This window comes from Melanerpes formicivorus, unplaced genomic scaffold, assembly GCF_026170545.1.
Source record: "Melanerpes formicivorus ecotype bairdi unplaced genomic scaffold, bMelFor1.0.p_v2 SCAF_102, whole genome shotgun sequence".
Lineage (NCBI taxonomy): Eukaryota > Metazoa > Chordata > Aves > Piciformes > Picidae > Melanerpes > Melanerpes formicivorus.
In genome coordinates, this window is record NW_027142454.1 from 441,870 (window position 1) to 456,891 (window position 15,022).

At 58.8% G+C, this 15,022-nt stretch overlaps 1 protein-coding gene across 1 annotated transcript in view; it reads right to left on the minus strand.

The window, feature by feature from the left end:
* Positions 1–15,022, minus strand: part of BBS2 (Bardet-Biedl syndrome 2) — a 44,845-nt gene that overhangs the window by 5,568 nt on the left and 24,255 nt on the right. Inside the window, exons 9-13 of the mRNA XM_068166567.1 lie at positions 13,916–14,055; positions 12,749–12,893; positions 10,709–10,880; positions 7,094–7,223; positions 2,926–3,057 (exon numbers count right to left, since the gene is read on the minus strand). Of these exons, the coding sequence (XP_068022668.1) occupies positions 2,926–3,057; positions 7,094–7,223; positions 10,709–10,880; positions 12,749–12,893; positions 13,916–14,055 (719 nt within the window). The remainder of the gene's footprint in view (positions 1–2,925; positions 3,058–7,093; positions 7,224–10,708; positions 10,881–12,748; positions 12,894–13,915; positions 14,056–15,022) is intronic.

The window sequence follows — 15,022 nt, forward strand, 5'->3', positions numbered from 1 at the left end:
GAGGAGAGGTTCGGAGAGGAGAGGAGAGGAGAGGAGAGGTTCGGAGAGGAGAGGTTCGGAGAGGAGAGGTTCGGAGAGGAGAGGTTCGGAGAGGAGAGGTTCGGAGAGGAGAGGAGAGGTTCGGAGAGGAGAGGTTCGGAGAGGTTCGGAGAGGAGAGGTTCGGAGAGGAGAGGTTCGGAGCGGTTCGGAGAGAAGAGAAGAGAAGAGGAGAGGAGAGGAGAGGAGAGGAGAGGAGAGGAGAGGAGAGGAGAGGAGAGGAGAGGAGAGGAGAGGGAGAGGAGAGGAGAGGAGAGGAGAGGAGAGGAGAGGAGAGGAGAGGAGAGGAGAGGAGAGGAGAGGAGAGGAGAGGAGAGGTTCGGAGAGGAGAGGAGAGGTTCGGAGAGGAGAGGAGAGGAGAGGTTCGGAGAGGAGAGGTTCGGAGAGGAGAGGTTCGGAGAGGAGAGGTTCGGAGAGGAGAGGAGAGGTTCGGAGAGGAGAGGTTCGGAGAGGAGAGGAGAGGTTCGGAGAGGAGAGGTTCGGAGAGGAGAGGTTCGGAGAGGGAGAGGTTCGGAGAGGAGAGGTTCGGAGAGGAGAGGTTCGGAGAGGAGAGGAGAGGAGAGGAGAGGAGAGGAGAGGAGAGGAGAGGAGAGGAGAGGAGAGGAGAGGAGAGAGAGGAGGAGAGGAGAGGAGAGGAGAGGAGAGGAGAGGAGAGGAGAGGAGAGGAGAGGAGAGGAGAGGAGAGGAGAGGAGAGGAGAGGAGAGGAGAGGAGAGGAGAGGAGAGGGAGGAGAGGAGAGGAGAGGAGAGGAGAGAAGAGAAGAGGAGAGAAGAGAAGAGAGAGAAGAGAAGAGAAGAGAAGAGAAGAGAAGAGAAGAGAAGAGAAGAGAAGAGAAGAGAAGAGAAAAGAGAGAAGAGAAGAGAAAAGAGAGAAGAGAAGAAGAGAGAAATAAGAACAGAATAGGAATAGAATAGAATTAACCAGGTTGGAAGAGACCTTCAAGATCATCGAGTCCAACCTCTCACCCAACAGAGACACTGTGGCCAGTTCTGGGCACCCTGCTTCAAGGAGGACAGGGGACTTGCTGGAGAGGGGGACAGCAAAGTACTACAAAGATGCTGAGGGGCCTGGAACATCTCTCTTGTGAGGAAAGACTGAGAGAATCGGGGCTGTTTAGTCTAGAAATGAAGAGGCTGAGGGAGGATCTCAACAGTGCTGATCAATACTTCAAGGGGGGGAATCAGGAGGGTGCCACCAGGCTTCTTTCAGTGGTGCCCAGTGACAGGAGAAGGGGGCAACAGGCACAGACTGGAACAACAGGGGAAGTTCAGGCTGGAGGTGAGGAGAAAGTTCTTCCCAGAAAGAGTAATTGGCCATTGGGATGTGCTGCCCAGGGAGGTGGTGGAGTCCCCAGCCCTGGAGGTGTTCAAGAAGGGATTGGATGTGGCACTTGGTGCCATGGTTTAGTAGTCATGAGGTGCTGGGTGACAGTTGGACTTGATGATCTCTGAGGTCTTTTCAACCTTGTTGATTCTATGATCAGAAGTTCCATCTAAACATGAGGAGGATCTTCTTTAAGTTCAAGGTGACACAGCCCTGCAGGCTGCCCAGAGAGGTGATGGAGTCTCCATCTCTGGAGACATTCAAAAACCCACCTGGATGTCTTCCTGTGTGACCTTCTTTAGGTGAACCTGCCTTGGCAAGGGGATTGGACTGGATGATCTCCAGAGGTCCCTCCCAACCCCTAACATCCTGTGATTCAAAAGGGACTTTATCCAGGCCTGGGGGCACAGAAGCCTCTGTGTATACAGGACCACTGCAACAGACACAGGCAGGCTTTGGGCCTCAAATTATGGCTACCTGACACCACCCCTGCATGGAACAAACACCCCTCCTACAGATCTGCTGGAGGGGGTCCAGAGGAGGCCACAAAGATGATCACAGGGCTGCAGCACCTCTCCTATGGGGACAGGCTGAGAGAGTTGGGGTTGTTTAGCCTGGACAAGGGGAGGCTCCAGGGAGACATTAGAGCAGCCTTCAAGTACTTGAAGGGGGCTACAAAAGAGGCTGGGGAGGGGTCAGAGTGGCTGAGAGCTCCCAAACAGAGAGGGACCTGGGAGTGCTGATTGACAGCTGCCCTAAACATGAGCCAGCAGAGTGCCCAGGTGGCCAAGAAGGCCAATGGCATCCTGGCCTGCATTAGGAACAGTGTGGCCAGCAGGAGCAGGGAGGTCATTGTGCCCTGTACTCAGCACTGGTTAGGCCACACCTTGAGTCCTGTGTCCAGTTCTGGGCCCCTCAGGTTAGGAAAGATGTTGAGTTGCTGGAAGGTGTCCAGAGAAGGGCAACAAAGCTGGGGATTGGAGCACAGCCCTGTGAGGAGAGGCTGAGGGAGCTGGGGTTGCTTAGCCTGGAGAAGAGGAGGCTCAGGGGAGACCTTCTTGCTGTCCTGCAACTCCCTGCAGGGAGGTTGTAGCCAGGTGGGGGTTGGTCTCTTCTCCCAGGCAACCAGCACCAGAACAAGAGGACACAGTCTCAAGCTGTGCCAGGGGAGGTTCAGGCTGGAGGTGAGGAGGAAATTCTTCATAGAGAGATTGGCCATTGGGATGTGCTGCCCAGGGAGGTGGTGGAGTCCCCATCCCTGGAGGTGTTTAGGAAGAGCCTGGCTGGGGTGCTTGGTGCCATGGTTTAGTTGATTAGATGGTGTTGGGTGATAGGTTGGACTTGATGATCTCAAAGGTCTCTTCCAACCTGGTTAATTCTATTCTATTCCATTACCAGGCCCTGGGATTTTCCCCTCCAGCACTAAACAGAGCCCAAATCTTTTCCAAAACATCCCCAGAACCCAAGCAGGCCTCTTCAGCCACCCTTCTCTTGTGCTGCACAGCCCTTAAGCTTCCCCAGAGTGCCATGCAATGGCTGCCCCCCTGTGCCCACGAGGTACTCACCTCTCCCCCAGGCTTGACTTTGATGCAGAGCTGCCCTGCATTGCGCAGGGAGGTGAAGCAAACCTGGAAGGGAGGGCTCTGGAACTCTGCATCCTCTGGGAGCAGGAAGCTCTGGTTCAGCCACATCACAATCTTGCAAAATGGAAAAGGCAGAGCATCAGCTGTGGGGGAAAGCCTGGAGAGCCACACAGCCTCCTCGTGCCTGCTGTGCACCAAGGAGCTCTGCTCAGAGCCCACAGACCTGTGGCAGGGACTTGTTAGAGGGCGAACAGTTCAGTCCCTGCCCCAAAACTGAATTTTCCCAAGCAAATTAAACTCAACAATCAGAGACCACAGCCCAAAGCCTGGAAACTGGGGAAAGCTGGGAAAGAAGCTGGGCTGTACTGCAAGAAGTTAAAGAGAAGTGTCCTTTCATCTCATCAATGGATCTTCTCAGTGCTTATCAATACCCAAAGGGCTCTCCAGTGGTGCCCAGTGACAGGACAAGGGGCAACAGACACAAAATGGAACCCAGGAGGCTCCATCTGAGTAGGACAAGAAACCTGATTGGTATGAGGGTGCTGGAGCTCTGGAGCAGGCTGCCCAGAGAAGCTGTGGAGTCTTCCAGACTGCAGAGGGATCAGGCCCAGCCAGCATGGATTGAGCAAGGGCAGGTCCTGCCTCAACAACCTGATCTCCTTCTGTGCCCAGGTGACTGCCTGGGGATGTGGGGCAGGCTGTGGATGTGGTCTGCCTGGACTTCAGCAAGGCCTTTGACACTGTCCCCCACAGCAAACTCCTGGCCAAGATGTCAGCCCCTGGCTTGGACAGCAGCACTCTGAGCTGGGTTAGGAAGTGGCTGGAGGCTGAGCCCAGAGAGTGGTGGTGAATGGTGCCACAGCCAGCTGGCAGCCAGGCACCAGTGGTGTGCCCCAGGGAGCAGTGCTGGGCCCCAGCCTGTTCTGGATGATCTGGAGGAGGGGATTGGATCCATCAGCAGCAAATGTGCAGATGACACCAAGCTGGGGGCAGGAGTTGATCTGTTAGAGGGTTGGAGAGCTCTGCAGAGGGAGCTTGCCAGGCTGGACAGATGGGCAGAGTCCAACAGGATGGCATTCAACAAGTCCAAGTGCCAGGTGCTGCACTTTGGTCACACCAACCCCAGGCAGTGCTACAGGCTGGGGTCAGAGTGGCTGGAGAGCAGCCAGGCAGAAAGGGACCTGGGGGTACTGGTTGACAGCAGCTGAACATGAGCCAGCAGTGTGCCCAGGTGGCCAAGAAGGCCAATGGCATCCTGGCCTGCATCAGGAACAGTGTGGCCAGCAGGAGCAGGGAGGTCATTCTGCCCTGTACTCAGCACTGGTTATGCCACACCTTGAGTCCTGTGTCCAGTTCTGGGCTCCTCAGTTTAGGAAAGATGTTGAGTTGCTGGAAGGTGTCCAGAGAAGGGCAACAAAGCTGGGGAGGGGTCTGGAGCACAGCCCTGTGAGGAGAGGCTGAGGGAGCTGGGGTTGCTTAGCCTGGAGAAGAGGAGGCTCAGGGGAGACCTTCTTGCTGTCTGCAACTCCCTGAAGGGAGGTTGGAGCCAGGTGGGGGTTGGTCTCTTCTCCCAGGCAGCCAGCACCAGAACAAGAGGACACAGTCTCAAGCTGTGCCAGGGGAGGTTTAGGCTGGAGGTGAGGAGAAAGTTCTTCCCAGAAAGAGAGATTGGCCATTGGGATGTGCTGCCCAGGGAGGTGGTGGAGTCCCCAACCCTGGAGGTGTTTAGGAAGAGACTGGCTGGGGTGCTTGGTGCCATGGTTTAGTTGATTAGATGGTGCTGGGTGATAGGTTGGACTTGATGACCTCAAAGGTCTTTTCCAACCTATTCTATTCTAGTCTAGTCTAGTCTAGTCTAGTCTATTCTTCTCTGGAGAGATTCCAAGCCCACCAGGACATTGTGCCCCTGGGCAAGCTGCTGTAGGTGCTGGGGGAGGCAAGGCTGGGGCAGGCAGGGCTGGGGCTGGGGCAGGCAGGGCTGGGGCAGGGGCAGGCAGGGCTGGGGCTGGGGCAGGCAGGGCTGGGGCAGGCAGGGCTGGGGCAGGGGCAGGCAGGGCTGGGGCAGGCAGGGCTGGGGCAGGCAGGGCAGGGGCAGGCAGGGCAGGGGCAGGGGCAGGGGCAGGCAGGGCTGGGGCTGGGGCAGGCAGGGCTGGGGCAGGGGCAGGCAGGGCTGGGGCTGGGGCAGGCAGGGCTGGGGCAGGCAGGGCTGGGGCAGGGGCAGGCAGGGCTGGGGCAGGGGCAGGCAGGGCTGGGGCAGGCAGGGCTGGGGCTGGGGCAGGCAGGGCAGGGGCAGGCAGGGCTGGGGCAGGGGCAGGCAGGGCTGGGGCAGGCAGGGCTGGGGCAGGCAGGGCTGGGGCTGGGGCAGGCAGGGCTGGGGCAGGCAGGGCTGGGGCTGGGGCAGGCAGGGCTGGGGCAGGCAGGGCTGGGGGCAGGGGCAGGCAGGGCTGGGGCAGGCAGGGCTGGGGCAGGGGCAGGCAGGGCTGGGGCTGGGGCAGGCGGGGCTGGGGCAGGCGGGGCTGGGGCTGGGGCAGGCAGGGCTGGGGCAGGGGCAGGCAGGGCTGGGGCAGGCAGGGCTGGGGCAGGCAGGGCTGGGGCTGGGGCAGGCAGGGCTGGGGCAGGCAGGGCTGGGGCTGGGGCAGGCAGGGCTGGGGCAGGGGCAGGCAGGGCTGGGGCTGGGGCAGGCAGGGCTGGGGCAGGCAGGGCTGGGGCTGGGGCAGGCAGGGCTGGGGCAGGGGCAGGCAGGGCTGGGGCAGGCAGGGCTGGGGCAGGGGCAGGCAGGGCTGGGGCAGGCAGGGCTGGGGCTGGGGCAGGCAGGGCAGGGGCAGGCAGGGCTGGGGCTGGGGCAGGCGGGGCTGGGGCTGGGGCAGGCAGGGCTGGGGCAGGCAGGGCTGGGGCAGGCAGGGCTGGGGCAGGGGCAGGCAGGGCTGGGGCAGGCAGGGCTGGGGCAGGCGGGGCTGGGGCAGGTAGGGCTGGGGCAGGGGCAGGCAGGGCTGGGGCAGGCAGGGCTGGGGCAGGGGCAGGCAGGGCAGGGGCAGGCGGGGCTGGGGCAGGGGCAGGCAGGGCTGGGGCAGGCAGGGCTGGGGCTGGGGCAGGCAGGGCAGGGGCAGGCAGGGCTGGGGCAGGCAGGGCAGGGGCAGGCAGGGCAGGGGCAGGGGCAGGCGGGGCTGGGGCTGGGGCAGGCAGGGCTGGGGCAGGCAGGGCTGGGGCAGGGGCAGGCAGGGCTGGGGCAGGGGCAGGCAGGGCTGGGGCAGGCAGGGCTGGGGCTGGGGCAGGCAGGGCTGGGGCAGGCAGGGCTGGGGCAGGCAGGGCTGGGGCAGGGGCAGGCAGGGCAGGGGCAGGGGCAGGCGGGGATGGGGCAGGCGGGGCTGGGGCGGGGGCAGGCAGGGCTGGGGCAGGGGCAGGCAGGGCTGGGGCAGGCAGGGCTGGGGCTGGGGCAGGCAGGGCAGGGGCAGGCAGGGCTGGGGCTGGGGCAGGCAGGGCTGGGGCAGGCAGGGCTGGGGCTGAGGCAGGCGGGGCTGGGGCAGGCAGGGCTGGGGCTGGGGCAGGCAGGGCTGGGGCAGGCAGGGCTGGGGCAGGCAGGGCTGGGGCTGGGGCAGGCAGGGCAGGGGCAGGGGCAGGCAGGGCTGGGGCTGGGGCAGGCAGGGCTGGGGTAGGCAGGGCTGGGGCAGGCAGGGCTGGGGCAGGGGCAGGCAGGGCAGGGGCAGGGGCAGGCAGGGCTGGGGCAGGCAGGGCTGGGGCAGGGGCAGGCAGGGCTGGGGCAGGGGCAGGCAGGGCTGGGGCAGGCAGGGCTGGGGCAGGGGCAGGCAGGGCAGGGGCAGGGGCAGGCAGGGCTGGGGCAGGCAGGGCTGGGGCAGGGGCAGGCAGGGCAGGGGCAGGGGCAGGCAGGGCTGGGGCAGGGGCCGGCAGGGCTGGGGCAGGGGCAGGCAGGGCAGGGGCAGGGGCAGGCAGGGCTGGGGCAGGCAGGGCTGGGGCAGGGGCAGGCAGGGCTGGGGCAGGGGCCGGCAGGGCTGGGGCAGGGGCCGGCAGGGCTGGGGCAGGCGGGGCTGGGGCAGACAGGGCAGGGCTGGGGCAGGGGCAGGCAGGGCAGGGCAGGTGGGGCAGGCAGGGCTGGGGCAGGCAGGGCAGGAGCAGACAGGACTGGGGCACTCACCCTCTGAGGCCTCTCGTTGGTGGCACAGTTGACGAAGCTGAGGGGCTCGGGGGCCGAGTCTGGGCTGCTCAGGGCATACATAGCGAAGCGGGGCAGCTGTTTGGTCAGCTCAAAGACATGGAATTGTGTGCTGGGAGCAATCCAAAGGGAAAACAGGCAGTTACTCACACACCAGGGACTGGCCTGCTGCAGCAGCTCCTGGTTCTACTGCCACCAGCAGCTTCCAGCCACGCCACCAGCTGCTGACCGCCTCCCAGGAACGCAGGCTGCCCGCTGGGCATTCCAGGCTGAGCACACCTGAAGGCTGAACAATTCCTCCCCACTGCTTGCATCTGCCATAATCCTTCCCATGGGATATATTCTCCAGGCTAACAAATAGCATCCCAGAATCACTGAGGTTGGAAATGACCTCAGAGATCATCAAGTCCAACCTCCTTCCCAACACCTCCAGAGCATGTCCTGAACTGCCACAGCTGCTCAGTCTTTGAACACCTCCAGGGATGGTGACTCCACCACCTCCCAGGGCAGCCTGTTCCACTGCCTGACCACTCCTGCAGCAAAGAAATTCTTCCTAATATCCAGCTTAAACCTCCCCTGGTGCAGCTTGAATCACAGAAGTGTCAGGGTTGGAAGGGACCTCAAGGCTCAGCCAGCTCCAACCCCCTGCCATGGGCAGGGACACCTCACACTACAGCAGGTTGCTCACAGCCACATCCAGCCTGGCCTTAAAAACCTCCAGGCAGGAGGCTTCCACCACCTCCCTGGGCAACCTGTGCCAGTCTCTCACCACCACTTCTTCCTAACATCCAGTCTGAATCTCCCCATTTCTAGATTTGCTCCATCCCCCCCAGTCCTATCACTCCCTGACACCCTCAAAAGTCCCTCCCCAGCTTTCTTGGAGCCCCTTCAGATCCTGGAAGGCCACAATAAGGCCATCACCTCTTGTCCTGTCATTAGTTACTAGGGAGAAGAGGCCAACACCAGCCTCACTGCAACCTCCTTTCAGGGAGCTGTAGAGAGCAATGAGGTCTCCTCTCAGCCTCCCCCTCTTCAGGCTAACCTAATCCCAGCTCCCTTAACCTCTCCTCAGCAGACCCTTCACCAGCTTTGTTGCCCTTCTCTGTACCCACTTCAGCACCTCAATGTATCATAGTATCATAGTATCAGTCAGGGTTGGAAGGGACCACAAGGATCATCTAGTTCCAACCCCCCTGCCATGGGCAGGGACACCCCACACTAGATCAGGCTGGACAGAGCCTCATCCAGCCTGGGCTTAAACACCTCCAGGGATGGGGCCTCAACCACCTCCCTGGACAACACATTCCAGGGCTTCACCACTCTCATGGGGAAGAACTTCCTCCTCACACCCAGCCTGAATCTCCCCACCTCCAGCTTCATTCCATTCCCCCTAGTCCTATCACTACCTGAGATCCTGAGCAGTCCCTCCCCAGCCTTCCTGTAGGCCCCCTTCAGATACTGGAAGGCCACAATGAGGTCACCTTGGAGCCTTCTCTTCTGCAGACTGAACAGCCCCAACTCCTTCAGGCTGTCCTCACAGGAGAGGTGCTCCAGCCCTCTGATCATCCTCCTGGCCCTTCTCTGGACACCTTCCAGCACCTCCACATCTCTCTTATAATAGGGGCTCCAGAACTGGACACAGTACTCCAGGTGGGGTCTCACCAGGGCTGAGTAGAGGGGGAGGATCACCTCCCTTGCCCTGCTGGCCACACTTCTCCTGATGCAGCCCAGGATCTGATTGGCTTTGCGGGCTGCAAGTGCACACTGAGAGCTCATGTTGAGCTTTTTGTCCACCAGCACCCCCAAGGCTCTCTCCTCAGGGCTGCTTTCCAGCCAGTCCCTGCCCAGCCTGTATTTGTGCCTGGGATTGCCTCGACCCAGATGCAGGACCCTGCCCTTGGTCTTGTTGAACTTCATGAGCTTGGCTTGTGCCCACCTCTCCAGCCTGTCCAGGTCCCTCTGGATGGATCCTTCCCTACAGCTGTCTGCTGCACCACACAGCTTGGTGTCATCAGCAAACTTGCTGAGTGTGCACTCAGTGCCACTGTCCATGGCACCCACAAAGATGTTGAACAAGACAGGTCCCAGGACTGATCCCTGAGGGACTCTGCTTGTCCCTGGCCTCCAGTGGGACATGTCCTTCTGATACTTGCAGTGCCCAGAAGCAGACACAGCACTTGAGGTGCAGCCTCACCAGTGCCCAGCACAGCAGCACAGTCACTTCCTTCACAAACTGACTGTGTGATTGGGTGCTTCTTTTCCAGGGTCAGTGAAGTCTCAATTCAAAGCAATAATAAGGACAGAGAAAAGACAAAGAAACTTCAGTGCCACATGTTCTTTCTTGCAGTGGTTGGCTGACTCTCAAACACCTCCCTGCTCAGGGCAGGGATGCTGCTTCTTGGCACCACCAGTCCTGGCAGAAGAGAGAGCAGGGGAAAAGTTGGTTTGAAGTCTTGATTTTCAAGGCATCCTGGATATCAGCTCTTGAATTCCCTCCAGAAAGCCATAATAAGGTATCATCCAGACAAGAAATGCTCCATCCTCCCCTTAAGGGAGCAGAAAGGGACCTGAGGGTACTAGTTGACAGAAGCTGCACAGGAGCCAGCAGTGTGCCCAGGTGGCCAAGAAGGCCAATGGCATCCTGGCCTGCATCAGGAACAGTGTGGCCAGCAGGAGCAGGGAGGTCATTGTGCCCTGTGCTCAGCACTGCTTAGGCCACACCTTGAGTCCTGTGTCCAGTTCTGGGCCCCTCAGTTTAGGAAAGATGTTGAATTGCTGGAAGGTGTCCAGAGAAGGGCAACAAAGCTGGGGAGGGGTCTGGAGCACAGCCCTGTGAGGAGAGGCTGAGGGAGCTGAGGTTGCTTAGCCTGGAGAAGAGGAGGCTCAGGGGAGACCTTCTTGGTCTCTCCAACTCCCTGAAGGGAGGTTGTAGCCAGGTGGGGGTTGGTCTCTTCTCCCAGGCAACCAGCATCAGAACAAGAGGACACAGTCTCAAGCTGTGCCAGGGGAGGTTTAGGCTGGAGGTGAGGAGAAAGTTCTTCCCAGCAAGAGAGATTGGCCCTGGGGATGTGCTGCCCAGGGAGGTGGTGGAGTCACCATCCCTGGACGTGTTTAGGAAGAGACTGGCTGGGGTGCTTGGTGCCATGGTTTAGTTGATTAGATGGTGCTGGGTGATAGGTTGGACTTGATGATCTCAATGGTCTCTTCCAACCTGGTCTGGTCTATTCTATTCTATTCTATTCCAGTCCAGTCCAGTCCAGTCCATTCCTTCTATTCTATCCTATTCCATCCCATCCTACCCCATCCCATCCCATCCTATCCTACTCTACTCTACTCTACTCTACTCCATGGGAGAGCTGGAGCACAGCAGGTCCCAGTGCCCCTAAGAGCATTTTGCCTTTGTCAGGAGAGGAGCTCTGCATCAACAGTGCCACAGAGCTGTTTAACGAAGAATTTCTTCTCTCCTTCCACTAACAAGGAGAAGCAGCACCAGGGAATTCCCAGTGTCTGTGGGAGGAGCACCAAGCCACAGGATGGCTGCTTCCTGGTCCCACAGTTAGCTCCAGAGAGAAGCAGAGATGGCAAGGCAGAACTCACCTGTTCCTGTAACCCACAAAGGCTTTGATGTGCAAATCCACAGGGACATCTTTGGGTGGAGTCAGGGAAACACGAAGACAGCCTGAGAGGTTGTGGAGGCTGGGGTGGACCACGTGGCTCTCCCCTTCAAAGATGCCCTCAGCGAAGATGAGCACAGCTCGGATGATGGTGTCTGAGCAAGGGGAAGGGGGAGGAGAGCACAGAATCACAGAACCATAGAATCAATCAGGTTGAAAAAGACCTCAGAGATCATCAAGGCCAACCTGTCACCCAGCACCTCATGACTACTAAACCATGGCACCAAGTGCCACATCCAGTCCCTTCTTGAACACCTCCAGGGATGGGGACTCCACCACCTCCCTGGGCAGCACATTCCAATGGGCAACAACTCTCTCTGGGAAGAACTTTCTCCTCACCTCCAGCCTAAACCTCCCTTGCCACAGCTTGAGACTGTGTCCTCTTGTTCTGGGGCTGGGTGCCTGGGAGAAGAGACCAACCCCCACCTGGCTACAACCTCCCTGCAGGGAGTTGCAGACAGCAAGAAGGTCTCCCCTGAGCCTCCTCTTCTCCAGGCTAAGCAACCCCAGCTCCCTCAGCCTCTCCTCACAGGGCTGTGCTCCAGACCCCTCCCCAGCTTTGTTGCCCTTCTCTGGACACCTTCCAGCATCTCAGCATCTTTCCTAATCTGAGGAGCCCAGAACTGGACACAGGACTCAAGGTGTGGCCTAACCAGTGCTGAGCACAGGGCACAATGACTTCCCTGCTCCTGCTGGCCACACTGTTCCTGATGCAGGCCAGGATGCCATTGGCCTTCTTGGCCACCTAGGCATGCTGCTGGCTCATGTTCAGCTGCTGTCAACCAGTACCCCCAGGTCCCTTTCTGCCTGGCTGCTCTCCAGCCACTCTGACCCCAGCCTGGAACACTGCCTGGGTTTGGTGTGGCCAAAGTGCAGCACCCAGCACTTGGACTTGTTGAATGCCATCCTGTTGGACTCTGCCCATCTGTGCAGCCTGGCAAGGTCCCTCTGCAGAGCTCTCCCACACTCTAACAGATCAACTCCTGCCCCCAGCTTGGTGTCATCTGCACATTTACTGATGCCTGACTCAATCCCCTCCTCAGATCATCAATATAGATATAGAACAGGATGGGGCCCAGCACTGATCCCTGGGGCACACCACTGGTGCCTGGCTGCCAGCTGGATGTGGCACCATTCACCACCACTCTCTGGGCTCAGCCTCCAGCCACTTCCTAACCCAGCTCAGAGAGCTGCTGTCCAAGCCAGGGGCTGACAGCTTGGCCAGCAGTTTGCTGTGGGGGATGGTGTCAAAGGCCTTGCTGAAGTCCAGGTAGACCACATGGCTGAAAAGAGACACCCAAGAGACCAGGGCTGTGGCTGATGATCTCTGCTGCCACTTAACTGGGTTGGTTGAGAAAGACCTTTAAGGTCACTGAGTCCAGCCACTCTCTAACTCTGCCAAGGCTGGTGCTAAACCATGGCTGAATGAACAGCTGCCCTCTGGCAAGACACCACCCCGGCCTGCAGAACCCAGCACAGCCAACCCCACAGACAGCCCCTCCTGAGCTCTTCAAATATCCCACATTACCATCAGTACCACATCTGGTCCTGCCAGCAGCCTCAGCAAATGCTCAGGAGCTGCTCAGGGGATTTGTGCTCTCTTGGTATAGTTCCAGCTTTGCATTTCAAGGCAGCTGAGGCCCAGCTGCATTCCTGCAGCACCTTCACTAAGAGGTGGATGTTCAGAGCCAACAGAAGGAGCAGTTGCAGGAATCAGCAGGTGAAAAAGCTTAACTGCTTTGGAAAAGAAGACAAAACAAGAAAGCAGCTCCACCAGAGCCCTCTCCTCTGAGGCCCATTCAAAGGGACACAGCTCCCTTCAGAGCTGTGTGGAAGGAGAGCAACCACACAGGGGAAATTACAAACAGCAAGAGGCAGACAGGCAAATCAGCAGCTAAATCCAGATCAGTGTTTGCATGGATTTGCATGCCATGGCTGGCACTGGTTGGAGGTTAGCACTCACCATTGCTGGTGGAAATGCACAGCTCCACGTGGGCAGACTGGCTGTCAGAGCCCAGGTTAACTGAGAGGGTTGTCAGGAGCTGGGTGTTTGCTGGGATCACTCCCCTCTGCCCATCAGCTTCCTTCAGCTGAGTGCTCACTTCAGCCTGTTGCAGAACACACACAGAATCATAGAATCAATAAGGTTGGAAAAGACTTCAGAGATCATCAAGGCCAAACCTGTCACCCAGCACCTCATGACTACTAAACCATGGCTCCAAGTGCCACATCCAATCCCCTCTTCAACACCTCCAGGGATGGGGACTCCACCACCTCCCTGGGCAGCACATCCCAATGGCCAACAACTCTCTCTGGGAAGAACTTTCTCCTCACCTCCAGCCTAAACCTCCCCTGGCACAGCTTGAGACTGTGTCCTCTGGTTCTGCTGCTGGTTGCCTGGGAGAAGAGACCAACCCCCTCCTGGCTACAGCCTCCCTTCAGGGAGTTGGAGAGACCAAGAAGGTCTCCCCTGAGCCTCCTCTTCTCCAGGCTAAGCAACCCCAGCTCCCTCAGCCTCTCCTCACAGGGCTGTGCCCCAGACCCCTCCCCAGCTTTGTTGCCCTTCTCTGGACACCTTCCAGCATCTCAACATCTTTCCTAAACTGAGTGGCCCAGAACTGGACACAGGACTCAAGGTGTGGCTTAACCAGTGCTGAGCACAGGGCACAATGACCTCCCTGCTCCTACTGGCCACACTGTTCCTGATGCAGGATGCCATTGGCATCTTGGCCACCTGGGCACACTGCAGGCTCATGTTCAGCCTTGGCCCTCTCCCTCCAGCCCTCCTGGCTCACTCCCCCCACCCCTCCTGGGCCCCAAGCTGCTTTATGCATTGGCAATGCCTATTTGCAGTCATAAGCCAAAGCAGAGGGCTGAAAGGAATCCAGCTCCCAACAGAACTGCTCTGGCAGGATGAAGGAGGAGGGGCAATGCCACTTCACAAAACACTAAAAAGCAAGCTCTGAATGTGCCCAAGGAGCAGGCCAGAGGCAGAAGGAGCAATCTCCAGCAGCCAATCTGGCTGCAGCCTAACAGGTTACACTCTGGCTTGCCTGGAGTGCCCCATGTCTGCTCCCCAGGTGGATTTATAGCCACAGGAAGGTGTCTGTTGGCCCTGCTCAAGCAGTACCTTTGCAGTCTCCTCATAGTTTCTTAATTCCAGCAGCAGGTTTTGTTTCTTTTGACTAAGCTCTCTGATCAGATCCTGCTCAGCACTTGTGTCCATCAGGTTTCCTTTCATCTCTTCACCTCCTGGCAGATAGCCTCGGACTGTACAGAGAGAAAACAGAGCCAAGCTCAGCAAAGCCTTTGATTGCCTGCCCCAAGCCTCAGTGTCTGTAACAAGAGTCTCCTGTCTTGTTCTGGTGCTTCAGCTGGGACCATTCAGCTGCCAACCTGAGAACTGATTTACAGCCACACAGGCTCTTGAGGCTCCTGGTGATCAGGACAGAAAGGTGAATTTCCAGCTTGCCCTTAAGCTGCCTTCACCTGACCAGACAAGTGCAGGACCCAGGCCTTCAGTGAGAGGATTCCCACTGTCATCATCCTCTCAGGTGCTCAGGCAAGTGTGCAATTATGCACAAAGAACACAATGGGTACCTGGATTTCTAGAGCTGGTCAGAGGAGTTGTTTCTGTCTGGAAGTGAGTAAGCCACCATCAATCAGCCAGTCACAAGATCTACCCACATGAGCTGCTCCCCACTCCAAGGGATACTTGGCCTCAAGGGGTAAGACCTGTTTCCCAGCAGCCCAGTGGAGTGCAGCTATGGAAATATCTCTGTCTGCCTGTGAAGACAGAAAAGCTTTTTCCACTTAAACATGAGGAGAAACTTCTTTGGTGTGAGGGTGCTGGAGGCCTGGAGCAGGCTGCCCAGAGAGGTTGGGGAGTCTCCTTCTCTGGAGAGATTTCAACCCCCCCTGGCCATTGTAATCCTGGGCAAGCTGCTGTGGGTGTCTCTGCTTTAACAGGGGGGGTTGGACTAGATGGTCACCAGAGGTCTCTTCCAACCCTCACCATGCTGGGGGTTCTGAGCTGAACAGATGATGTAAAACAGAGATGGCTGAACATGAGCCAGCAGTGTGCCCAGGTGGCCAAGAAGGCCAATGGCATCCTGGCCTGCATCAGGAACAGTGTGGCCAGCAGGAGCAGGGAGGTCATTGTGCCCTGTGCTCAGCACTGGTTAGGCCACACCTTGAGGCCTGTGTCCAGTTCTGGGCCCCTCAGTTTAGGAAAGAT